The 27,124-nt window shown below is 46.6% G+C and overlaps 1 protein-coding gene across 2 annotated transcripts; it reads right to left on the bottom strand.

The window, feature by feature from the left end:
- Positions 1–2,173: 2,173 nt before the first annotated feature.
- Positions 2,174–26,540, bottom strand: SLC25A30 (solute carrier family 25 member 30). Of its 2 annotated transcripts, none has more exons than XM_041731132.1 (10): positions 26,412–26,540; positions 18,066–18,187; positions 16,219–16,366; positions 14,105–14,199; positions 12,391–12,476; positions 10,092–10,187; positions 9,303–9,427; positions 7,470–7,608; positions 5,793–5,873; positions 2,174–4,849 (listed from the first exon to the last, which is right to left on the bottom strand). In XM_041731132.1, exons 2-10 carry the CDS (start codon positions 18,127–18,129, stop codon positions 4,808–4,810), a joined length of 876 nt encoding a protein of 291 aa, XP_041587066.1. In that variant the 5' UTR covers positions 18,130–18,187; positions 26,412–26,540; the 3' UTR covers positions 2,174–4,807. The 2 variants fall into 2 exon arrangements, with proteins under 2 accessions (XP_041587066.1, XP_041587065.1); XM_041731131.1 differs by lacking the exon at positions 26,412–26,540 and adding an exon at positions 23,394–23,523.
- Positions 26,541–27,124: the final 584 nt, after the last annotated feature.

Here is a 27,124-nt window from a genome sequence, read left to right as displayed (position 1 = left end):
CTGTGAAGATAGTTTGTAGATGTGAACACCTTACATAATCCGTTAACTTTAAGATTACACTCCATGATATGGTGGGCCCCACCTAATCAGTTAAAGGCTTCAAGGGGGAAGGTTTCCCAAAGAAGAAATTCTACTTCAAAACTGTAACAGAAATCCTACCCGAGTTTTCAGTCTGCTGGTCTACCCTCCTGATCTCAGATTTGCCAATCCCCCACAGTTGCATGAGCCTGTGTCTTAAATCATTTATGTATGTGCACACACGCGCGCACACACACACACACCTGCTGGTTCTGTTTCTCTGGAGAATTCTAATATGTAAATTCATTCCATACACACTAAATTTGCTTTTTCCCTAAGATGCTTTTTCCTTAAGATTTACCTCTTAAATTTTCCTACTTAATAATGTATCAGGGACATCGTTCCAAGTCAGCAGGCTGAGATCTAATTCATTCTCAAGAGCCACATACACAGCAAGCTATTGTATGGATTATTATTTAAGCAAGGGACGTGGAGGCATATAGTTTCTAGTTTTTTTGCTCTTCATTCCATTATTTGCACCAAGCTTTCAAGAAACCTATTTACACACCTGCCCTTGTCTTGTATTCCTGTTTTGCTTCAGAATGGGTCTAGTCATAATGTATCAAAAATTTAGTGTCATATTTTCCCAGCTTCCAGTTTAGACATAAATACCCTGAATTTAAAGCCAAATGTGTCTTAACACGTACCATGATGCACATGACGGTGTACTGTCCACAGGTATTTGAGAAACGCCAGGAGCCAGTGGTTCTCACTAACCCCCATATAAGGTCAATCACGTACGTCATTTCATCTCTCAGGTGATAGAACAGAGAAAGCTCCCCTTTCTCCCAGCTCAATTTTTTTCAATAAACCACCATGTTTAATTCAAAATGCTTATATATATATATATATATATTTATTATTATATACACACACAAATATATAAATGTATATATAAAACAATGTTGTATATGTGTGTATATGTATATATGCTAATCTGTTATTTATTTTTTGTTATTTATTTTTTAAGGAAGCTTTGTGCCCAATGTGAGACCTGAACTCATGACCCCGAGATAAAGAGTCACATGCTCCACCAACTGAGCCAGCCAGGCACCCTGAAAATTTATTTTTTGGTGGACAGCAAAGCAAGATTTATTGAGCAATAGCAAAGTGAGAGTACAAAGCTCCAGAGGAGGGTGTAACAGCTGCCTCAAAAATATTTTTAAGTGTAAGAATTAAGGAATTTGTGTCTCATCCCCTGGTTCTTCCATGCCAACCAGAGGTGCCCCTGCCTGGTCCACAGTTAACAAGACATCCCAGCTCCCATCCCTAGCCAACAGCACACACTGTAAGGACTGAGGGAACCCGAAAGTGCGAGGCATTGGTGTCATCACCCTGGCGCTCTGCATCTCCAAGCTACCTTGCCAAGCCGGTCCATGAATCAAAGTCACTGGCCTCTAAGAGGTCACACAGGTGTCCAGGCAATGAAGACGATGCTGGGGCGCCTGGCTGGCTCAGGCCGTAGAGCATGTGACTCTTGACCTCAGAGGCTGTAAGTATGAGTCCCATGCAGGGTGTAGATATTACTTAAAAATAAAATTAAATGGTGCCCGGGTGGCTCGATCGGTTAAGCTTCTGCCTTCAGCTCAGGTCACGATCCCAGAGTCCTGGGATCGAGCCCCACATCTGGCTCCCCACTTGGCAAGTGGGAGTCTGCTTCTCCCTCTACCCCTCCCCGCTGCTCATGCTCTCTTGCTCTTTCTCAAAATCTTTTAAGTAAATAAATAATTTTTTTAAATTACACTGAATTTAAAAAGGGGCACCTGAATGGCCCAGTTGGTTAAGCACCCAACTCTCAGTTTCGGTTCAGGTCATGATCTCAGATCCAGCCCCACATTGGGTTCTGTGCTGGGTATGGAGCCTGCTTAAGATTCTCTCTCTCTCCTTATGCCCCTCCCCCTCCTCTCTAAATGAATGAATAAATTAAAAAAAAATATATATATATATATAGGATCCCAACAACTTCTCCCTGAGGAGAAATGACTGTAACCACTTCTACAAGCGCCATGTGTGCACCAGCCTCCTGGACTCTCTGGAGCTTATCTTTGCTTAAAGGTTTCTCTTTACCCAAAATAACCACAGATCATTTGGATTATTATGTATTAGTCCAGTTTATTAAATAATGAAACAAGGTTTATGCCACATATTCCAACAACGCTTAAATAAAGAGCTTGAATTGAAATATAAAGGCTCATGAAAAATGCATAGTCTTCATATAATATATACTATTTCTAGCTCATGAATAAATATGGAGGATAGGAGCCATTTTATTTCACAGATTAGCAATACTTGGCATCAATGATTACAGAAATCCACAAACAAAAAACCCCATTATCTTCATTTTAGTTATAAAAGCTAAAAATCCTTTTGCCACATTTCAGCAATATCCAAGGGGGTCGGGGGACTTGTAATCACACCCCTGAAAATAAGGGGACCGAGGCTCCAAGTCCTTAAGTTCTTTCTTGGTTAGAAGCTTAACAATTCCATGAACTCCTTCAGGAAGCAGAAAAACCAGAACAGGTTACGATCCTGTTCTATATAGCATGTTTCATATGTCTACACTGGAGAAATACTCTCTTTTTGTCCTAAAAACATGCTCAGGGTTAATAGTGAGGTTTGAGTTCCTTTTCATCCTGGTATGAACACGTACATAATTTGACCCAATTGATAACAATGAACGTTGTGTGACGTCGACCCTTTAGGTGGTCTTCAAAATGAACTTGCTTCTACTGTTTCAGAAATTATATGTACACTTAAAAAATACAGTGTTTTCTTCATTTTAAAAAAAGTGGTTCTTAAAAAGTAATCCTTTAAACTCCAGAACTCAAAAGTGAAAGTCTTCCTGAGAACGCCCTGACCAGGTCAATGGAATGTTTTGGTGAGAAGAAAAATATCTGCCTAAAGATATGGTTCAGTACCAGGAGCGGGGCCCAGGGAGCTCAGCTCTGCACAGTCACATGGGGGGTGGGGGTGGGGGTGGGGGTGGGGTCTGGACTTGCATTTAAGTCTTTAACCAGTTAATACCTACAGGCCACTCCGGCCACCCCTTCCCTTCCTTCCTTCCTCTTTTTAAGGATTTTGTCTCTGTTTTGGAAATACAACTCTGCCTCACAAAAGCTTTTTCAAAGTAAACATCCATAAAGAAGGCAAAGTGAAAGGGAAAGGCAGCAAAACCACCTGATCCCCGAGAAAAACCTACCATGCCTTCTATTCTGGGTCAAAGGAAGTGGTGACCCAGGGCGGGAGAAACTGGGAACCTGCCCCCACACACACCGCGGGGGACGGGGGGGGGGGGGTCCGCCTGGGAGCCCCGGGTCAGGGTGTATTTAATGTTCTCGAACGTACAACTGCAGGTCCCCAAGTAAATATGTTCCCTTCCCTGGGGCTGTCTTCTAGAAGTTCTTAGGGCTCTTGGAGTCACGTTTTATTTTTGAAAAGAACAAGATGAAGGCGAGAAAGAAGAATGATTTTTTTTTTTTTTTTTTGTGGTCTTTAGAGAAAGAGAGGAAGATACGACAGACCTCTTCGAGAAACTGGAAAACAGGTACAGTGCTAAAGGGAGAGTTTCTAAAATTTCAAGCAAGTGTTTTAGGAAGGACAGGACGTGTTTTAGGACTTCAAGGAAGTCCGACACGGGACGTATCTTCACAAACAGAACCTGAATGAAAGCAAAAAACTGAGAAACCTGGAAAGATCAACTCGTCGATTCACTCGCAACATCTTGCCAAGGAAAACATAATGAAACTGTTCACTCATACTGTGTTCTTCGTCTCCACAAGGCCTTTGGCGGGGGGCTCTGCTCGGGATTCTTCTCCCACCATTCCGGCGGCCGACAGCACAGCTGGTGCACAAGGCCCACCCCAGGCAGGTCTCAGCAGCCACCCTTGTCTTCCTTTGACCCCCAGCATCAATACGCGTTATTACCCTCATTTTACAGACTGGGAAGTCACAAACTTGGCTAAAAATCGGAGCAAATTACTAACGTTACCTAAGACCGCCAACCCAAGCTGCCTCAAAGATCGTCCATCAACATGGACCTTGCCACGTTCAAAGCCAGCACATCACAGCGTCACGGGCTTGGATACGAACGCTTTGTAACAACTCCTCACGAAGGTCAGGCCTTCAAAGGCTTAAAGTCACTTATTATAAGTGAAAGATCCTGCCGAAATAGGAGATTATAAAGCAGTGCAATATGCCAGGGATCTATCTGCTGCACTGTTTACACCCGGAGCTAAAGGGCCAGGTCTCCACGTGTGACATCTCTCCCGCTGACGAGAAGCGACAGTCGTCAGAAGTTCAGGAACGAGAACACCGTCCCGGAGGCTCCATTCCGTGCTTCCGATGGGCTCCTCCAGAGCCGTCCGGCCTCCCCAGGGGCGAGCTGAGCCACAGCAGGTGCTCCTGAGCCCTGAAGAAAACGACACCCGGTTCCCGATCTCCTTGCCAGCTTTCTTGAGCAAGAAACATGCGTTCCATGTGCTGTCTCTGACGTCGGGGGGCACTTCCACGCTAGGGACTAGTGTTTGGACGTTAGTCTCTAGCATGAAACATCTGACGCGGAGCGGCCGCTGCCCACACCCGGCCATCTGGACTAGCCCCACCTTCATCTGTTGCTCACGCTTCAGCATCTGTGATGAACCAAGCAGTGAGAAGCAGCGTGACACACGGGAAGCTTTATTGTTTCGGAAGTGAGCGTTTGCAGAGCGCCGTCTCATGCAGCCTTGACTTGTCACAAGTCCAATTTCTTCAACTGCTCGTAGGTCACGAAGAACTGCAGTGACTGGTTAAGGCTGACAAAGAAAATGCCATCTCAACAACCCCGACGCGTCAACACAGGCTCACGGACAGCAGGTGTCACAGATGCGTCTGGGCAGACCACGCGCCATGGACACATTAAACATGAGGGGTGCCAGCCTCACCCACCCCAAACCATCTTCCCACCCGCCTTCCCAAGCTCAGCCTGGAGCAGAACAATCACAGCGGAGACAAAGAAATCCCCTAGCATCGGCTCCAAGGGCCTCCCCGAAGAGGACGTCCACACTGCCTGGCCCTGGCGGCCGCTGTGATGGGCAGACCTTCCAGAATAGTCAACTCTGTGTGAAACAGAGAGCGAGCAAGTCCCGGGGAGCTCTCCTCACGGGGCACGGCTGGGCAGGCCTTCACCAGGACGGAGGCGCAGATAAAGAGAAACGGGGGGTGGGGAAAAGCACATCCCCTTAGCATTCGGCCCTGGCACGTCTAACGAGGTGCCGCTCCCGTCCTGCTTCCCCGTAGGCGTAGGGGCATTGCCGCTAACCAGCCAAATCACTCAGGAGCCAACTCCTGTTTATCCGCGGGGACCCTCTAAAATAAGCATTCTGGACCACTGCCGCCAAACCGGATCCTTCCCAAGGGTGCCTAGGGATGTGCAATCAAGCCGCGCCTTCCTGTAATCATAAATATTCCCAGCAACGTCGACTGCAGTCAAGTCCCGGACAGGGACAGCATCACTAAACCAGATCCCGATAGCCCAGGACAGAGACCTTACACCCGCTGAGATAGAAACTGAATCATCAAAAAAAAAAAAAAGAAACTGAATCATCATTTCCTAGAATCAGACGAATGCAAAAGAATAAGAAGCCACTTCCAAATTATCATTCAAAACACGGGCTTATGCCAACAATCGTCTCGTAGCTACAGCTTTCGGCGGATGTAGTGCGACAGGAAAAGGATACGATGATGTTCCAAGGACCAAGTCTCAACCAATTTGGCCAAAACCCTTTATACAGAGCAAAAAACCCTTCATTCTTCCAGGTCTGTTATAAGAGGGAGAAAAAAAAAGTTAGCTTCCAACTATCCAATGATGTCAAGTGCATTAATAATTAGGAGTCAGACCGAATGATTTTTTTTCTCAGAAATAAAATCCTGGGGCAGCCTGGGTGGCTCAGCAGTTTAGCGCTGCCTTCGGCCCGGGGCCTGATCCTGGAGACCCGGGATCGAGTCCCACGTCAGGCTCCCTGCATGGAGCCTGCTTCTCCCTCTGCCTGTGTCTCTGCCTCTCTCTCTCTCTGAATAAATAAATAAATCTTAAAAAACAAAAACACCTCGTGATGCTTTGCTGCTTTTCTTTAAAAAAAAAAAAAAAAAGGGATTCCTGGGTGGCGCAACGGTTTGGCGCCTGCCTTTGGCCCAGGGCGCGATCCTGGAGACCCGGGATCGAATCCCACATCAGGCTCCCGGTGCATGGAGCCTGCTTCTTCCTCAGCCTGTGTCTCTGCCTCTCTCTCTCTCTCTCTGTGACTATCATAAAAAAAAAAAAAAAAAAAAAAAAAAAAAAAAAAGATTGAATCCCAACTGTAGGTGGGAAATAAACACACTAGTCGATGGTGGTTAGGACCTAATTCAGACCACGGCCACCTCAGGTCACGAGGTGGAGCCACACAAGCACCTGTGCGTCGTGAAAGCCAAACTTGAGGTCTAGGACTTGCCAGCATTGCTTGGAGCAACCAAGCAGCCCCTGGTCCCCTGGCTGGTGGCAATCTAGTCAGGAACACAACAAACTCTCATCCCCTCCGGACCAGGAGGCCCCACTATTTCAACTGAAAATTATAGGAAGATCGACACATTCTCTGGAGAGATGTCGGAATGAGGGATATTCATTGTGGTCAGACGCAAGAGTGGGGAGGTGCATTTTGCAAGGAGACCGTTCTATTGCGATGGCAGAAATTCTGACCATTTTCTCTCCCTTTACAGCTGAGCAGCGGTATAAAGAAAATGAACTTTCATTTCTAAACATTCATCTAGATTTTTGTATTTGTAAGAGTTAGCCCGGCGTGGCCAGGACTGGGTACCATCTCGGGGCTTGAGAGCATCACTCGTGTTAGCTATAATAACCCTCAAAATTCAGTGACTTCTTAGATCAAGTATCTGTATACAAGTGTGTGTGTGTGTGTGTGTGTGTGTGTGTGTGTGTAAACACGTACGTATGTACTCACACACAACACACATTTGGGGGGGGCAGTTTCAACTGAAACGAACCACTGGAATATTGGAGATTAAGTAAAACAAACTTATTTCTAAGTACCCCTTAATATTAGTACTTATACCAACAGGGCTTACTACACAGTAATCCAGGCACGGTGCCGTTTCGTAGGCATTATATCTCAATGATTTTTACCACAACCCCGTGACGTGGATGCGACTGTTGTCCCATTCCACTTATGAGGAAAACTGGGGTAGAGAGTCTGTACCTCGACCGAAGTCACACAATTACAAGGGACAAATCCACAGGTTTGTCTTGCTCTGACCCCTGTAGTTTGTATCATGATGAGAAGCTCTTCAGAGGGGAATAAGGAAGCCACTGGGCTGTGAAAGGACCTCACGACCCTGCCCAGGAGAGCGTTCACTCTCACCTGTAACAGGCAGTCCAGGGTACCTGTGTAGCCAGAGCACCTGCCATCCCGAAGGACTCTCTGGTTCATCATACGTGTTCTCACAACATCGACGGGATTTGAGGCCAGGGCCCCAGCCAGGCCACAGGTGAAGCTCGAGCTATGAAAAAAAGATACGGGGGGGGGGGGGGGGGGGGGAGAGACAGAAAGTTCACCATCACTGAGCTGCAACCACCGCTATCAAAGGCAGGAAACAGCCTCCTCCCGAACCACACGAACGTGACGTGCAGCAAGAGGAAATGTTTCCAGGAGGAGGCCCATCACTAAGGCACTGCGTGAACTTCTTAAATACAGCACTATGGTGGCTTAGAAGTTCCCGCCTCGACGCAGAAAAACTTTGAGGGACAGGAATGTCAAAGGTTCATAGAAACACGAAAGAATGTCCTCCAACGATGATCTATTGCATCTCTTGGCTATAAGCAGGCGTCAGAGTAATTTTAGTCCCATCATAACCACACCATTCTTAGCAGAGAAAAAGACGTCCTCACGTAATGCGCCCACAGGGTCTCAACAAGACTACAGACCACACTTGGCATCAGTCAACTCAGGGCAGGATTTCTCAACTCCCACACTCCTTGAACATTGTGGACAGGCAGGTCTCTGCTGTGGAGGGCTGTCCCATGGCCATAAGCTGTTCAGCAGCTCCCGGGCCTCTACCCAGCAGATGCCAACAGTCCTCCCTCAGTCCTAACAGAACAGTCTCCAGAAATTGCCAAAAATTTGGATGAAAGTGGATGAAACCATGATACATCCACCCTAACCTGCAGCTACTAAAAATATGTGACGTTGGTTTGAACTGACACAGAAAGATATTTGGAATATATTATTAAATTTTAAAAAGCAAGGGAGAACAGCAAACACTGCATGGTACCCCACGTGGGGATCTATATAAAAGCAAAAAACACAGAACCCATAGAAACCAAAAAGTGGTTGCCAGGGGCAAGGGCTAAGGGAAATAGGAAGAGGCTGGGAAAAAGGCATAAACTTTCAGCTATAAAATGAACAAGGTCAGGGATCCCTGGGTGGCGCAGCAGTTTGGCACCTGCCTTTGGCCCAGGGCGTGATCCTGGAGACCCGGGATCGAATCCCATATCGGGCTCCCGGTGCATGGAGCCTGCTTCTCCCTCTGCCTATGTCTCTGCCTCATTCTCTCTCTCTCTGTGACGATCATAAATAAATTAAAAAATAAAAATCAAAAATAAAATCAAAAATAAAATAAAATAAAATGAACAAGGTCTGAGGATCTAATATAGGACATGGTGACTACAGTTGGTAACACAGTCACATAACTGACATTTGCTAAAAGAGTAAAAGTTAAATGTTTTCACACACGCACGCACGCACACGCGCACACACACGGATAAATATGTGAAGTGATGGATATGTTAATGAACTCAGGGTCAGATCTTTTCACGTTGTGTATGTGCATCAAATCATTATACTGTACACTCTTAAACAGCTCACAAGTTTGTCAATTATACCTCAATAAAGCTAAAAAATTAAAATAAAAAAGTAAGAGAATACTAAGCATGATCTTGCCTGTGCACTAAGTACACAGGGTAGACTTTTATACATACTTGCATGTGCCTGAAAACAGGCTGTTGACAACGGTCACCTGTGTAAGCAGATAAGGGCTTCTGCTTCTTCTCAGTTCACTTCTAAATTGTAATTTTTCAAATATGAGACTCTAATACTTTGATAATAAACCTTTAAATCTCTAATAAAGTCGTAGCAAACTGCTACCCTGAACCTCATGCACACCTAAAATGTTATTTTTTAAATCTACAAACATACAGGAAGTGGGTATACACAGTGTCTCCCATCAGGCCCGAGAGAATCAGATGCTTCTTGGTGAGGTCGTAGACCGGTAGCTCCACACCGACAACGATGGCAGCCCTCTGTGCAGTAAGGGACACGCCCTGGGTAAAAATACGAATAACAAGATTCAGAGAGCTCTCCATGAAACAGGCCTTGGAAAAAAAAAAAAAAAAAAAGCTATAGAATGACAGATCAGAAAAGACCAGAGGGTAAAGAAATCAGATGCTCCCAAGTCTGCTCCTAATTCTGGCATTAACTATATGACGTTGGCCAGACCCTGGCCAGGCAGGACAAGCCGCCTCACAGAGGCTCTGGCTTCCTGGTACATACAGAGAGCACTATACTAGATGACCCTTAGGGCCTATTCTGGGAACTGATGGGCCACCAGAAAGCCAGGAACAGCATCCCATACCAGCACCTGCCTAGTAAGTCAGTCTTCACTTAGGGGACTGGGAAACCGCACAGATCAAAAAAATCCAGCCTAACTATAACCTAGAAAACCCCTCTCCGTACAAATTTTTTAAAGTAAACAAAAATGTTCAATCTTTATAGAATTTCTTATACATGAATTATTCAAAAGGCACTTTAAAACTATGACATACGCCTTGTATTTCCACTCTGCAGGGAATGAGATTAAGGAAGAAAGTAACTTTGAGGGCAGAGGCCACTCTTCTTCGTGTAGGTCAATCTGCCATTCAGATTAAGATGATGGAAATAGGAGAAATAAATTCAAAGAAGGAAAACGACTCCGTTCCATGGGCTCACCTTCCACAGTCCTCTTGCTCCCTCTTGCTGGTAAATGTTAATGAAGTTGCCAATCATTCCGCCTTGAATGGTGCTGCTTTGTGCTTGCATCCGTATCTAGAGATTATTTTGAAGACAGACGTGAGAAGGAAAGCACATTTCTCCCCAAATGCAGACTTCGGAAATCATTCAATCTGTTGTTTACTAACCATTACAAGAATTGCAGTATAAATACAACTGTAATGCTAAAATATATCCTTTGTAGGATTTATAATCATAAAGATTTAACATTCATGAGGACTGGATCTGAGGCACTTTGGAATCAACAAAATGCATCGAGGCCTGAGCTCATTAAGAGTCCAAAAAAGATGGATTTTTAAAACTAGTCTTCTGAAAAGGAAAGAGAATGGCCTATTTCCTTATAAGTCACTGACCAGTTAAGAGAATGTGACGGTGGGCTGACTTCACATAACTGATAAGAGTATCCATATCCAGCATAGTTGGCAGTGCTGAGCATGGACGAGCATATTTCTTAAATTAGTTACTTCAAGCCACTACTATTTCCAACCAGCTGAACCAAAAGGTATGCAGGCGAGCTGAGCACAAGACGATCACATGATGCCCGTCATGCTCCATTACACTTGAACTTACAAATAAACTGGACAGCGGCCGTGGAATTCATGGGACCGAGATTCCGACGTAGAGATAACGTTTGATGTAGCTCTCTACATTTTTTACAATTAAAAGGGACTTCTCACTAAAACTTGGTACCTTATTTTTTGTTCGGGGAGCAAATACATTACCTCTAGCTTCCCAAGGAAAATGTTACTGCCAAGCTAACGTGGGAAAATAAACCAAAATACAGGAACTGCCTTTCTATCGGCCCGGACATATGTTTAAGAGATTAAGAGGAGGGGATCCCTGGGTGGCTCAGTGGTTTAGCACCTGTCTTTGGCCCAGGGAGTGATCCTGGAGTCCCGGGATCGAGTCCTGCATCGGGCTCCCTGCATGGAGCCTGCTTCTCCCTCCTCCTGTGTCTCTGCCCCTCTCCCCCCCCCTCTCTCTCTACGTCTATCATAAATAAAGAAAGAAAGAAATCTTAAAAAAAAAAGAGAGAGAGAGAGAGATTAAGAGTGGGGATATTTCTATTTCCCCCCCTCCCAAAAAATCCTGGCAAAAGCACTTCACTGTGCAGAAGTGTAGTGTACTCAACACACTGCTGCATAAAACTCTGATGTTTGTTGGGGCGCCGGGGTGGCTCAGTGGGTTAAGCGTCTACCTTCAGCCCAGGTAGCTGAGGTACCTTCTCCCTCTCCCTCTGCCTGCTGCTCCAGCTGCTTGGGCTCTTCCCTTGCCCCTCGCTCTCAAATACATAAATAAAATCTTAAAAAAAAAAAAAAAAAGAACTCTGATGTTTGCCAGACTCTCCTGTCAGAGTGAAGGCTCTGAGGGCAGGGTCCTTATCTTACTAATTTGGGGATTCTAAGCACGCAGCACATCAACTGGCAGAGGGCAGCACAGCGAACACTGGTCAACTAATAGGAACAAAAAAGGAGAGGGAGGGACAGAGGCCGAACATCCTGAGAACCACTGAAAAAAGTAAGTCCTGCCTGATTTCTCTTTTGTTTAATTAATTTACTTCTGGGATCCCTGGGTGGCTCAGCGGTTTAGCATCTGCCTTTGGTCCAGGGCCTGATCCTGGAGACCCGGGATCAAGTCCCACGTCGGGGCTCCCTGCATGGAGCCTGCTTCTCCCTCTGCCTGTGTCTCTGCCTCTCTCTCTCTCTCTCACTGTGTCTCTCATGAATAAATAAAATATTTAAGAAAAAAAAAATTAATTTACTTCTTTGTCTTATTCCAGAAAGGATCTAAAAAGGTTCTATCCCCGGTATTGTCAACAAGGTCTGCCAATACGTCATGTCAAACTGTGATCAGGAAATATTTCCATTCATATTCCCTGAAATCAAGTTAACGGAGGACATCACACATTCAGAAACAGTCATTAGGTTTCTGAACAAATAAAACAAGGAAGATTTTCAAGGAAAAATGAAATTCAAATGTGTCCATGCCCGATTTTTTTCTTTTGCTGCTTAATCACCAAAAACCTTGTCTCTACAACGAGCTCTACTTTGTGAGCTCCTCTGTATCCACAGGAAATCCACCCAGCGGATGTTTAGAAGCTAGAGGCTTCATGGTGCTTAAATTATAAACAAATTCACACATCCAGGGTGGGTTATATCCGCAGCATTTCATTATCTGAATGTTGTTCTCAATAAGAAAATGTGGAGTGTGCCTATAAGATACGGATCGCACTGCTTACTTTCAAAACATCAGTCGGATTAGCGATGGTAGAGGATACGACTCCAGAGAGAATTCCACACACCACATTTATCAGCAGAGTCTCATCTACAAACAAACACATATTATTTGACTTTTCGTATACACAGAGCTCTTCACATCAGTAGGTGTAACTCATTGACCGCTTGTACATCTTCAGAGAATCGTAAAATTCCTGCTTTATGAATCAAGCAATTCTTTTAAAGATTTTATTTACTTATTTGACAGAGAGACCACAAGCAGGGGAAATAGCAGGCAGAGGGCGAAGGAGAAGCAGGAGCCCGAAGCAGGGCTTGATCCCAGGACCCTGGAATCATGACCTGAGTGGAAGGCAAGAGGCTTAACCAACTGAGCCACCCAGCTGCCCCTCAAGCAATTTTTTTAAAACATTTTTTATTTGGGCAGCCCGGGTGGCTCAGTGGTTTAGCGCCACCTTCAGCCCAGGGCGTGATCCAGGAGACCCGGGATCGAGTCCCACGTCGGGCTCCCTACATGGAGCCTGCTTCTCCCTCTGCCTGTGTCTCTGCCTCTCTCTCTCTCTGTGTTCTCATGAGTAAATAAATAATATCTTTAAAAGAATAAATAAATAAATAAATTAATAACTTTTAAAAATAAATAAAGATTTTTTTATTCCTTTTAATAATTTCTATACCCAATATGGGTCTTAAACTTATAGCCCTGAGTCCAAGAGTCACCATGTTCCACTGACTGAGCCAGCCAGGTGCCCCTGAATCAAGCAATTTTAAAATATTAGGAATTTTGCTGGCTGACCAGGATTTTGCCTAGCAAAATAACTTGATATCCAAAAAGGACTGTGAATTATCATGCAAAATGAACAACCATATACTAACTCACTTTTGTGTGTAAATATTGACCACCACAGTAATTAAGATGAGGAATAGGTCATAGAAGAATAAGAAAGATATACTCCTGGGACGCCCAGGTGGCTCACTCATTTAAGCCTCCGACTCTTGATTTTGGCTCAGATCATGATCTCAGGGTCCTGGGATCCAGCCCCAATTCAGGGCCCATGCTCAGCAGAGAGTCCGCTTGAGATATTCTCTCTCTCTCTCTCTCTCTCTCTCTCTCTCTCTCCCCTCTCCCTCCTCCCACTCATACATGTGTGCATTCTCTCTCAAGTAAATAAATAAGTCTTAAAAAAAAAAAAGGTACATTCCTAGGAGACACTGAGAAGATAGTCTTAAAGCATGCTGTATAGATTTAATGTGAAGTATACTGAAGTGCTAAAACATCTTAGCTCGGGCTGATCACTCTCACCTAACAGTTGACTGGTGCTTGGTGCTTGTCTCATTGTAATAAGAAAGAAAAAAAGAAAAAAAGTTCTATGGGTTAAAGCAAAGTCATAAAGTCAACCAGCAATACATTATTAGAATTCAGTTCTTTTTTAAAAAAAAAAAGGAATTCAGTTCTTAATACTAAGAAGGGTATTTACGGCTTTCCTGAAAAATAGATGATAATGCCTGTTAGAAAATTTTAGAAAATTTTCAGTTGGCCAGAACTACAACACCACACCCTCTGGTCTAGGAAGAGGAGGAAAATTAAAACATTTGTAGAGATTGCTCCTTTTAACTGCCACTCCCCTAAGTTCAGCAAAGAAAATCTGATCTTGTCTTGACTAAAAAACACACAACCCGCCCAGCTCCTGTCCACAAGTGGAAGAAAGATTCCCCACTCACCTTCAGGGTGTTCGACAAACAGTCGCTTCAGGCTCTGGTAGGTGCCTATCTTGATGGTGCCGTAGGAAGCCTGGCGTAGCATCGCAGGGGCAATCCTGGCAAGCCGACGTACGAGAGGACAGAGATGCTAAAAATCGCTTTAAATCCTCGAGGAGGCACACAGGCGCAACCACGTGTTTGCCTTCCACAATCAAACTATGCTACACCAGACTTCTCACGATTCAAGATCCAACAAAAATATAGTCGGGTTCAGTTAAATTTGTGCAAATCGTCAGTGCGCTAGGTGAAAGCTCAGCCCCTGTAGTTACCCTTAATGAAAACGTGTAAGTGAACGTGCGGTTCTGGTGCTCACGGGCGTTCAAGGGAAAGGGCCCTCCATCTCGAGGGGAAGCTCCTGGTGACCTCTGCCCTCTGCAAGCATCTGCCATTCTTCTGCTGCGGCTCTGGAGCGCCTCCCCCATCCACTTGGGGGGCCCTGTTCCAGGTCCTTCCTCTCCGTCTCTCAGCCTTCCAGTGCCCAGAACCACCCTGGGGCAGTTTTCCGCCCCAACTGTCTCGGTGCTCCCACCTCCTCCGGTGCTCCCACCTCCTCCTCGAAACGCACTGTGCCTTCCTTCCCCCCTCCATCAAAGCTGCCTCCCCAAGGAGACCAGCTGACATCTGTGTTGCTGAACGAAGCGATGCCCTCCCTTAGCACCCTACATAGCCTCTCTGTGGTCCTCGCTGGTCCGTCCTCGGTCCTCCACGCAGCCAGCCCCCCACCGAGCTCCGAAACACGCCCCTCTCCCCCAGGTTTCCTTTCCTCCACAGCCTCCCACCCCTGCCCTCTGGGGCTCCCCAGAATTCTGTCCTGTGCTCTCTTCCTTCCCCGCTCTCCATGCTCCCCGGTGAGCTCATCGACTCCGACGGCGCCCACCACTGTCCGAGACTCGGGACGCTGGATTCCTGCTCCCAGCACTGACCCAACGATGCATTGCCAACTGCTCCGTAGATCTCTCATCGCGCATGTGCTACACACACCTCCGACCCAAGCTCCCACACTGAACTCATCATCCTCCCGCTCCAACCAATCGGCTCTCCTCTCTGTTTCTCGGACCAGGGAATGGAAGCTCCATCTACACTCTGGCCCAAACCAGAAATCAAGACATTAACCTTGTCCCCTGCTTCCTCCACACCCTCGGGCTGGTGGACATGTGCTGTCCCCACTAAACGACAGCCCCTTCATGTGTTGCTGCTAATCCCCCTCCGACCTCCTAGATCCAGGCTCACCCTTCTCTGTGATGCTCTGCGCCCTGAGAGGGTGGCACCCACAGATTGTATCATGCAGGCTTCCTGCCAGCTGGCTTCCAGGTGGATTCCACCAGTAGACAATGGGATGGATGGATGGATGGATGGATGGATGGATGGATGGGGAGGGGAGGTATATTCCTCTCCTGGGCACTACCAAAGCATCCCCCCTCCCCACCACCACAGCTACTGTTTGCTCCTTCAAGGCTCCGGTCCTAGTAGGCTCTGCTAACACCATGCCTGTCCTTGCCCTTTTGGTCCTAGGGTCCACTTTGATAGTTTCTGGGAACCTCAGTATGCTTCCTCTAGTCTTTTAGTAGCCCCTTCATTAAAGTCTCCTGACTGAAGCCACCCAAGCGAATTCTGTTTTCTGCAGGGACTCAGGCTGACGCAGGCACCTGGCTTACTCGCTTTCCTATCTCATGCCTTCAGCACACCGTTCTCTAAATACTGGATTAAAGAAAAGCTGTTCACAACTCCTACCCACATCCGGTACGCTATCATTTTCCTTATAGCAAAAACCTCGTAATTCAGAATAGCCAACGGGAAGGGCTTTTTTCAGAGTGAAACACTGAATCACTGTTTTCTGAAACAAACGTAATTTTTACATTATCATCTGTATTTGAATGTAATAAAGACATACTTTCACCACAAAGTTCACTACATAAAAAATACACAGAAACTAAAGGTGAAATGAGAAATCTGCCCAACTACTTGCTCTTTTCAAATATACCGTGGATTTCTACTTTTTCTCTATGAATCCTAGTTTTCCATCTATTTGTTTGAAAGGTCAATAGTCAAGTACAAATGCACAAAGGTCGACTTACCCTGAATACAGAGCTTTCAGCCCTTCTTCTCTGCCTATCCGCACCAACGCATGCAACATTCCTCGATACCGGATTTCTTTAAAGTTTGCATCATTTGTCTGGCCTTGAATCTGGAGCCGTGTCTTGGTTAAATCAATCGGAAAAGTACCTTAAATTTTTTTTAAAAAAAAGAAATATTTCACTTGATTAAAAAAGAAATTCCACTAAATAAAGGCTACATGGTGAGAGATTACTGAGGAAACACTGCAACTAAAAAAAAAAAAAAAAAGAAAAGAAACACTGCAACTATAACATAAAGTAAGAAACAAAATTAAGAACTAGCAGATACTTTGCAATCTTTTCTCTATTAAAAAGAATTAGGTGGGGCAGCCCGAGTGGCTTGGTGGTTTAGTGCCACCTTCAGCCCAGGGCCTGATCCTGGAGACCAGGGATCCGGTCCCATGTCGGGCTCCCCGCAGGGAGCCTGATTCTCTCTCTGCCTGTGTCTCTGCCTCTCTCTCTCCCTGTGTCTTTCATGAAAAAATAAAATCTTAAAAAAAAAAAAAAAAAGGGTACCAAAATATTAACCCCCCTCCAAAATGCATAAATGTATTTTTCTTTCTTTCTTTCTTTCTTTCTTTCTTTCTTTCTTTCTTTCTTTCTTTCTTTCTTTTTTTCTTTCTTTTTTGTATTTTTCTTTCTTTACATGTTTATCTACTTCCCATCTTACCCTGCAGAGGATTTGAGAAGCTGCATGGCTGTAAGAGATGGGTACATGGAATGATTTACACAAAGGGGCAATTTTAAAATAAGTTACTATATTTTGCATATGTGAAAGCTACAGTCGGGTTCAACAGGGATGAAGAAAGAGAAGTTCACTTTCTGGGGGAGCTTCCCGCTCTGTGTTCCGTCATCTGAAAGTGCACCTGTTAACGCAGGTAAGAATGTTTAATCCAGTGCCCCGCTGACAGGCCACCCAAATACGTGCCACTCGCTCAGCAACTCTACTCATCGTGGCCACGGGAGGGCCCACCCACACCGTCAACCAAGTGGGTGCGTGGTTAAGGCGCCTTAACCCCTCCACCCCGTCCTCACTGGCCCCTCGGGGACAGCCTCTGGCCCAGGACAGCAGCGACTGAGCCCCAGAAGCAAATGACATGTCAGGCCCAGACATGTCAGGCCCAGCAACTGCTGAGTGCCAGCTGTATTTGTTGAGTCAATCATGCCAGGATATAGACCAAGATAAACAGGATCTGACGTGGAACTCCACTGATGCAAAGTCACAAACACAACACGGATACTGTGCACGACTGGCACGGGACGGCATAGTGGCCGTCCCTGGAACCTGGGACCTCCTCCGAGCCTCTCCACGGCCACAGGCGCCAACAGGGGCAAAGTGGGTTAAAGGACAGGGACCCGGGGCCAGATGTAATCAGACAAAACTTCTGTTTGATTAACAGGTTCAACTTTTTCCACACTAAACTTTGAGCTCTGCACTGTGGGCGGCCAAAATGACTGTTTGAAAAACATGCCAACAGAGGCAATTTTGAAATCTGAGATTAACGTTGCATATTCCCACAGGCCCTGCTTGTCCCGCCAAACACCAGACAGCGACCTTCACTCTTAATCAACATCCCATGTAGGAGCACCTGGGGGGCTCGGCGGTGCAGCATCTGCCTTCGGCCCAGGGTGTGACCCCGGGGTCCTGGGATCGAGTCCCGCATCAGGCTCCCCGCAGGGAGCCTGCTTCTCCCTCTGCCTGTGTCTCTTCCTCTCTGTCTCTCTCTCATGAATAAACAGAATTAAAAAAAAAAAAAAAATCCCATGTAGCAAGCAAACAGACCTGTGTGGCCCCTCGGGCCCCTTACCACATTCTGCCGTGATGGAGGCCAGCCCTCCATACACAAAGGGCTTCCAGTTGAGGGCTGACATCTTCACCACCGTCTCGTCTCCTTTGACCAGAGCAACATAGCCTCCAATAGGGTTTTCCCTGGACACAGAAGGAAGACATCTCAAAGTTATAACTTCGAGGACAAAGCAGTTTGTTTCTTCTTTAAACTTGGGTTCCATTTGGAGAATGCCAGGAGATGCTACCCATGAACCCCCCATCCCTCCCACAATTCCCCAGGGGAGCCTCACCTTAGTAAAGCAAAGCCAGGTTATTTACTAAACCTTGCTTTATCAGTTGCTTTAAATCCCATTCAGGAATACAACACGCTGGTCCGGTAATACAGTGAGTGGACAGAGGCCACTTTCTGGGTAGTCTATTTGATCTAAAATCCATTCATTTTCATCCAACAAATAGTTGCCATTTGTTTGCCATCGTCTTAGCGAGTCCCTTGGGTGCACTAGAGCAAACAAATGTTGCAACCCAGTGTCCTCAGGTAAACTGACAATTATTTAAAAGTACCAAAATGCACTTCTAGTTCATATTCTGTAAATCTTCGTTTTCTTTTCTCATCCACGTTGCGTTAATAGCTGGGAGGTAGCTTGGCATTAGGAAAGAGGTGGACTCTGGGGTCAGTGCCACACCACATCCTTCCTGGGGAAGTTCCTATCAACCTCTAGGCTTTTTCTTCGACAACTTCATCACCACTGAAGCAGCCAACACAACCAATTAGTGGTGGAGCCCATAGTTTAATTGGTTATGCTAAATAAAATGCCTACCTTTTACTCCTATCGTGGGAATTAAACATATCCTTTTAAACTAGCATAAAAAAGACACTGAACAAATACTGCCTTTCATCTTCCTTTCACTTAAAAGGTGCTCGCAGGCTGCGACAGGTATTTGCACACTTCCATGCCAGGTCCCCCACAGTCATTACCCATTCTGAATTTTATGCACTTTCACTTAATAAAACCTGGCCTCGTGTCCATTAACAGGAGAAACATGCAAACTAACACACTTTTGCGTATATATATATATATATATATACTCTATCAGCCATAATTATTGTTGGTTTAAAATAAATTTTCTAATTTATTATAGTCATAATTGGTGAACAATATACCCAGGGGCTTTACTCTGCACGTTTTCGGGGTTTCCCAAGGCTACGTTTTTCAAGAAAGAGTCACTATTGCCGAAAATGTCAGTTTGCAGCAAAGCCGAGGGGCTTGCTTAAACTAAGAAAAAACACAAGGAACCCAGAGGAGACCCTAAACAGACCTATTTGTTCTCATTTACAGACATTAACCGAATTCAGACTGGTTCCAGGTGAGCGGGATAAAGGGCTTCATTAATAATAAATCCAATAATTCATTAACGGTCCACAAGTACCTTCCTTAATCCACCTTTGGATTCTGCTATTCAAGTTAAAAAAAAAAAAAAAAAAAACCCAAGCAATAATTACAGAACAGCGACATGTGGAAGTACTGTAATTTGCCATTAGAAAAGTGTGTGATGGAAGTGATTTCAGTGGATCTCTCAATACCTTTGGGACGGGACAGAAAAATCGGCTAGGAAACCGGGTCTCGGCAAAGTGCCTTGCCCAAGGCCACATGGCTGATGGGGCAGTTGGGCCTCCAACCCGAGTGTTTGGATTCCAAGTACAGGGTCCTTTCTGCTACCATCTGAGGCTGTAAAGGACCAATGGGGTTTTAATTAAGGAGAAAATATTACCAAGCAGCTTCGAAAAGGCACCGCTTACACAGTACATCTTATACAGATGCATTTTATAAACAATAAAAATGTGCTTAATTTAAGAGAAAAGTCTTGAGAATATTCAGAAGGTAGACAGTCCATCTGAATAGCAGTAATTTATTTTTCCAATACACAGCATATGGAGAGTGTGTTCGAGTAAATTCCTGGAGTTTTTCCTGACGGTGAAATTCACATACTAATAAAATAAGCCATTCTAGTGAACACTTCAGTGGCAGTTCATACACTCAGGATGTGGGATGACCAAATATTCCAAAATATTTCATCACCAGGAAAGAAAACCAGTTCCCAGTTGTTTCCCATTCTCCTCTCCCTATGGCTTCCATACGGTTCTTATTTCCTTGGCTGTGATCCTGTCTATGCATTAGGCATGGGTGTGGTGCGCAGAACTCCGTAGTAGTTCCTAGCCAGACTACAGAGCTCCTTAAACTAAGAGGCGTTAAGGCCCCACATACGGAATGAGGTTCTCTGGGACCCCCCAAGCATGTGTGCTGTTACTGGAAAACCAGTGAGTTAAATATGTGGCGGCCAATTCACAACTTCGAATACTTTCCACTTAAATTCCCATTTTAAGTGGTTAATTCCCGGTGATGATGTTACAGTTGATGCTTCCATTTAGTAGTGATTTTTTTTTTTAATGTAGGATTTTTTAAGATTTTTAAAATTTATTCATTCATGAAACACAGAGAGAGAGAAAGAGAGACGCAGAGACACAGGCAGAGGGAGAAGCAGGCTCCATGCAGGGAGCCCGACGTGGGACTAGATCTCGGGTCTCTAGGATCGTACCCTGGGGCAAAGGTGGGCACTAAACTGCTGAGCCACCCGGGATCCCCGGGATTTTTTTTTCCACACATACATATGTGTGTGTCTGTATAGGGAGAAATATAAATGCGTCTACATATGTGAAGACACACACACAAGCTATCCTCCAAAATGCCAGCAAAACTCTATGGGAAATGAAATCGTAACTGACCTCTAATTTAAAAATAAAACAAAAAAAATTTTTAAGACTATTTCATATGGCTTCATGCCATCTCACTGATTAACTTTCTGGTTTCCTGCCATACTTATTTTACTAGCTTGGCTTTAATGGCTACTTTTGGCTACTTTGTCCTTTTTTTAAAATATTTTATTTATTTATTTGAGAGACGGGGGAGGAGGGACAGAGGGAAGAGAAGGAGCAGGCTCCCCAACAGGCAGACGCCACCCCCCAACAAGACCCTGAGATCATGACGTGAGCCCAAGGCAGATGCTTAACCAACTGAGCCACCAGGCAGCCCAGTCTTCTCATGCCTTCTGTCAGTTTTGACACTAAGTTTTCGGTTAGATCAAACCCTGAAAGCTCTGGGTTAGACTCAAATGCAAACAAACACTCAACCAGAGCTCAAAACTGTTGTGGAATTGCCCCCCCTCCCCCAGGTGGAGGGAGCATACACCCATTTGCTCCTATTTATAATGTCCCACCACCATAAACTTCTCTTGCACACGAGTGTCCACTCCTGTAACCCTGGTTAAACTGTAAGAAAGCGCTTTGGGCTCGGCTCCCTTCTCCCATCACTAGGGCTAGATTACTGAGCGGTGAAGACTACCCCCCCCCCCCCCCCCCCCGCATTCCCAGGTTTATGTTTGCTGTGTCCCTTTAGCTTAGAAAACCGCCAGGGAGTATCAGTAGCTGGTCTAACGTCCAAACAAAGAAAAGGTTCTAGCTGAGACTGGAATGGGAGACATTACGCCCAGTAAGCTGAGACCGGGCTCCAGTTATCTCAAGCTGTAATCTCTGTTCGGTAAACAGAACCATTTCTTTGCTTTAGAGCTCTCTTTGGAGGGGTTTTCGCCCCTCACACATGTTGCTTTACTTCCTAGCACAATTTTTTTTGGGGGGGGATCCCAACTCTACTCAAGTCCCCAAACGGACAGGCCAACGCAGTCAGGGAGACTGGTATCCTAGGCAATCACTAGTGTGTGGATGACCTCTCAGCCTGAGGTCTAAGGATTCCAACTTTGCAAAAACTCCAGTGTCAGGCACAGCAGTGCTTATGGCTCGCTTCCCACTCTGCACTCCTCTCTAGGCCGTACCCTCTAGGCAACCTAAACTCCTCGTTATAAGACACGAGGCTAAGAACAGCCATCACTATTGAATATCTTGCATCTTATATGTCGGGGACTGCTATACATTTTCTACATAAGAGATCTTATTTAATCCTTACAACCCTATTAAGTAGGTACCATTAGCCACATTTCACAATTGAGGAAAGACAGCCTCGGAGAGGAACAAGTGACTTTCCCTAGTCACACAGCTACAAAGTAGGCAAACTAAGGTCTCCCTAAAGGGGCAAAGGGCCTTTCCTCTGTGGACTACAAAGACAGAGGCTGTGAAAAAATATAAGCACATGGGAGTGGACGACATTCTGCACATTTGGAATAAATGTAGTATTTTCCTGCAAAGGAAATAGAAACTTTCCACCTATGTGTGTGTGTTTCCTGAGTGCAAAGGTCTGCACAAATTAAGGATTCTCCCTACACTTAGGATGCGTACTAAGCTAGCATCCTCCCTCCTACGTGGACTTGGTACTGATTTTCTCCTCACCCCGTCTGCACAGCTGCAAAGGGAGGTGAAACTACAGTTACAGCACTTGCTTCTGGAATTGTGGAAGCCTTCCAAGTTTCCGTTATACAATTAATTCTGGATAAGCCCTTTCCCATTAACGTGTGCCTGTTTTTTCTGTGCCTGTTTCTGCAGTCTTAAGCTGCAATCCCAGCGTCTAAACCTCTGTGCCCTCTTGAGTCCCTGCTCCCTGCACGTCTGCCCTTCACAGACTCTCCCTCGGTCCCATTCTCTTTGCAGGCACAGCCTGGAAAACAGGCTCATCACAGTCTCAGGATGCACGGGATTTAAGAGGAATCTTGGAGAAGTCCCGGCTCACTGCATAGGGATTAACCGAGCCCCGCGATCGCAAAACTCGGCAGAAGGCAGAGCCAAGGCCCGCGTTCGTGCCTCTCAACTTTCTTCACCACCTGCGGAAGACGAAGCCGGAGCCTGCAGGGCCGACCCCGCGCCGTGGTGCGCGGCGTGCGCAGGACGCCAGGGCCAGGCCACCCTGACTGCACCCCCGCCCCGACGCGGGCCAAGCTGGGGTGTCCCGGGGGCAGGCCGGGGCGCGGGGTGCCCTCTCCGAGGGGGGCCCCGCGGGCGCCGGCTGCAGCCTGAGCCAGGGGGGTGCAGGCGCAGGAGCGACAGGCGGGGGCCGGGGGCACGCGCCAGGGGCACACGGGGCTCCCCGGGGCTGCGACGCCGGGACAGCAGGCAGCCCGCGCCGCCCAGTGGCGAGGCCCGGGAGCCGGGGGCCCCGCCGCCCAACCGCGCGCCCCAGGGGCCGGGCTCTGCCCGCGACCCCGGGGCGCAGCCGCAGCCCCGAGCACGCCCCGCCGCGCCGCGCCCGCCGCAGTCCCAGCCCCGCGCCGAGGCCGACCGGCGGAGGGCGACCCGGAGCAGGCACGGAGCAGGCACGGAGCAGGCACGCAGCGGCCCGACACTTACCGGCGGCGGCGGCCCCCGAGTCTCCCCGCGGCGCCCAGCGGAGCGCGGAGCCCGCCGGCCTGCAGCCGAGAAAAGGCTGCGGAGCCGCGGGGGCGGCCCGAGAGCCGGCGCGCAGCCACGCCCACCCCGCGCGGCCACGCCCTCCGCCTCGGCTCCTATTGGTCTCTCCGGCGTGCGGCCCCGCCCACCGCCTCGGCTCCCATTGGCCGCCCCGGCGCGCGGCCCCGCTCACCCCGCGGGGGCCCGTCCACCCCGCGCGGCCCCGCCCACCCCGCGCGGGCCCCGCCCTCCGCCTCGGCTCCCATTGGCCGCCCCGGCGCGCGGCCCCGCCCACCAGCAGGCGGTGACTGGCAGGCGGCGGAGGGCCCCGGGCCCGGAGTCTCAGGCTCGCCGCCCCCCCACCCCGGATGCGAGCGGTGGGAACCCTCCGACCCCTCCCGCCGCCGCGGGTCCCGACTCTGCAGCGAAAAGAGAAACTTTCGGCAACGCACCGAGGGCCGCGGGACGGGAGGCTTCTCAGGGTGCTGGTTCTCTGCATCCGCGTGAACCTCTGCAGAGGAAGGAAACTCGCGCTTTTTTTTTTTTTTTTTTAAACCCAGCCTTTTAGTTTGCAAATTTACGAACCCGCTGAAGAGTTGCAAGCATAGGAACGCTGTGGACGCTACACCCTCCGCCCAGGGCTCCCGTTTCACAGTTGCTATATTTGCTGTCACTAAAGAAGTCCCCCCACCTCCACCCTCCACCTTTGGAAAGTTGCACACAACGCTGCAGCCTCACCCCTACCTACCTCGCCATTATCACCTGCAAGAAATTCCATGCCATTGGTCACAGCATTCAACATTCTGTCTATATCTAAGTCTCCTTTGTTGTCCCGAACTGCTATGCACCTGCACACGTGCGCACACACGTTGTGAAAATTCAGGATCTACCCACATCGTCCTGGTTAACATCAAGCCTCTAGAAACTCCTTTTGTCTACTAGTTGCCTCCACTTTTTGCAAAATCTTTCATAACTTTGACACATTTGGAAAGCCCAGGACAACTGTCTCGTAGACGGCATCAATTTGGACTTATCGAAGTGTTTCCTTATGATCAGATGCGGGTTAAACATGTTAGTAAGAAAGTAGCAGGTGATGCTATTTCCATGAGAAGGCACAGTGTTCCTTTGTCCCGGCATCCGTGGTGCCCATCTGGATGACTTGGTCAGGGCACCGGTTGGCAGGTCTCTCTCGCAAAGGTATTGTCAGAAGCCCGGAAATGATAGAAGTATAAAACCAAGGAATCTCCAAGCTGGTAATCAGTAAAAGTGTACTGTGCCCGCATCAGAAGGATGGTTTGCAAACTGAGAGCACCCAACCCAAAACACAGAACGAGGCGCAGGAGTGTGTGATAAATCAGCTCATAGAGCCAGGAAGCATTGACTGCTCTTCACAGCAATTGGCTATAATATTTAGGATTCTCTTAAATGACAGGAAACTGGTCAGTGGTTACCTCATATCAACCTTAAGAAACAGTCCAAGCCTTGCTTAGGATGGCCAGAAGCCTATGCAAGAAAGTACCCAGGTCAGGTTAGCCTTGCAGATGAAGCTCTGTATGATTAAACTGGTTTTTGTCTGATTAGAGAAATTTCAAGGCTGGTCTCCATTTCTTTTCTATTTTAACTGTACCTCTCTCCCACTGCAGCGGAGACTCTCCGCAGTGCAGGCTGGACGGTTGAATATTTTTGCCCAAGGGGTGTAGCACACACTGATGAACGCTCATCAAATTGGTTACAAAGTGGTGATTTTCTGATGCTTTTCTAATTCCTTCTAAATGTCTAAAGAAGAGTACCCCTCTTTTTTCCCCCTGCTTCTCATCCTTCTTCCCTTCCCAGCTCCCCTCCCCACCTCCCCCTTTTTGAGTAAGTGTGGACTCCTGCATTTTTTTAGTTCAATTTAATTCAGTTACTATAAAAAAAATACTTCATTTATTTTATTATTGATGCTCAAATTGTCCATATTTGGCCAATGGAAGCCTCCTGACCTTTATTCTTTATTCATATATATATGTATACATATGTTTATGTATATACTTATACATTTATATAAATATATAATATGCCTATATTTATTCATATATATATATAATATCCTATCAATCTTTGAGCACTTCCCTATTTTCTGATCCAAGACCTACTAATTCTTCACCGAATCTTCTCTGCCCTAAGCAGGAAAACTCTAGTTGCTTCTAGTAGGAAATGGCACTAAGGAAATTGGATCTGAGTCCTTGTGCTCATTGCTACTGGGCTGTCATTCTAGGCCCTTACAGTGGACAGAGCATATATATTTTTTCATGGAGATGTAGATACAACACAGTAAATGCTATCCTCTTCACCCTGATATAGTTTTGAGTCATGAGTTCATGCCTCCAAGTCAAAATCCAACACCATAGGATTCATTCTAGCCTTCCTCTTTCTGTATTTATATCTTCTTCCCCCCTCAATGAAAACCCTCAACAGCATCAATATATTTGCTCATTTATTCTTCGATATACAGAAACTAGTTGAGACTCACATACCAGTACTACCACCAGCAACAAACATTTTAAGCTCCAGATTTCTTGGCAGGTCTTTGTATCTTTATAATACATCCTTCTAAATGCTGTGCAGGTAGAGAGAGTACTGCATTCAAAGTTTGCTTGAATTAATTGCTTTTTGATATGGTTATGTCCTCTATTTGATACATTGTTAAGTTTGTTATTTTTATTTGCATCAATTTGAGAGTTTGCTTTTTTCATCTTTTTATTCAATTTCATTTTTTGGTTCAAAATAAAATCTTGCAAAGGTTGAACTCCCTCCTCATTCCTTGCACTCTGGCCTCACTCACCTCCTAGCAGTAACCACTTTCCTTAGTTTCTAGCTTATTCTTTCATCATCCCCATGTTAAAAATATGTATAACTGTATATAGATATACTTGTTAGTTATCTATTGCTATATTACTAAGCTTACTAGCTTAAAACGACAAACATGTATTAGCTCACAGTTTTGGTAGGTCAAAAACCCAGAGGGGCTCCGGTAGACACCTGTAGCTCCCAAGGCCTCCTGGGCCTCCCAAGAATGCAGTCGAGGTGGCACCCAGGGCTGCAGGCACATCAGGGCTGGAGTCAGGGGAGAATCTGCTCCCAAGCGCACTCAGCCTGGCTGTTGGCAGGCTTTAGAAGATCCTCTTTCAAGCTCACTCACATGGCTATTGGCAGGCCTCAGGTCCTCCTCACTGGCCACTGGCCAGTGTATTCGATTCCTGGGACTGCCATAACAAATTACCACAAACTGGATGGCTTTGAAAAACAAGATTTCATTCTCTTGAAGTTCCGAAGGCCAGAATCCAAAATTGAGATGTCAGCAGGGCCATGTTCTCTCTGCAGGCTCTAAAAGAATATCCTTCCTTGTGTTTCTCCTAGCTTCGAGCCATTGCCAGCCACCCTTGGCATTCCCTGGCTTGCAACTGCATGACTTCAATTTCTGCCTCTGCCTCTGCATGATGTTCTTCCCTTGGTGCATGTGTCTCTGTGTCCCCATTTCCTTCAGGGGAGCAGGATCTGCCCTGATCTAGTACGACCTCACCTTAATTTGAGTAGGTCTGTGAAGGCCCTACTTCCAATATGGTCATACTCATAGGTACCAGGTGAGCTAGAACTTCAACATGTCTTTCTGGTGGGCACAATTCAACCCACAAGAGTCAGAATTAGGTTTC

The sequence above is a fragment of the Vulpes lagopus genome, chromosome 16, assembly GCF_018345385.1.
Source record: "Vulpes lagopus strain Blue_001 chromosome 16, ASM1834538v1, whole genome shotgun sequence".
NCBI classification, from domain to species: domain Eukaryota; kingdom Metazoa; phylum Chordata; class Mammalia; order Carnivora; family Canidae; genus Vulpes; species Vulpes lagopus.
Note: the sequence above shows the minus strand (reverse complement) of the source record. Positions and strands in the feature narration are given on the sequence as shown.

Bases quoted from the DNA above. Each gene is read 5' to 3' on its own strand.
- SLC25A30 (XM_041731132.1), bottom strand. From the start codon at position 18,129: ATGTCAGCCCTCAACTGGAAGCCCTTTGTGTATGGAGGGCTGGCCTCC. The intron at 12,477-14,104 runs GTGAGTGGGGAA...GTTTGTTTGTAG, and splicing joins GTTTGTCGAACACCCTGAAG to ATGAGACTCTGCTGATAAAT. The intron at 10,188-12,390 runs GTAAGCAGTGCG...AATAATCTCTAG, and splicing joins ATCCGACTGATGTTTTGAAA to ATACGGATGCAAGCACAAAG.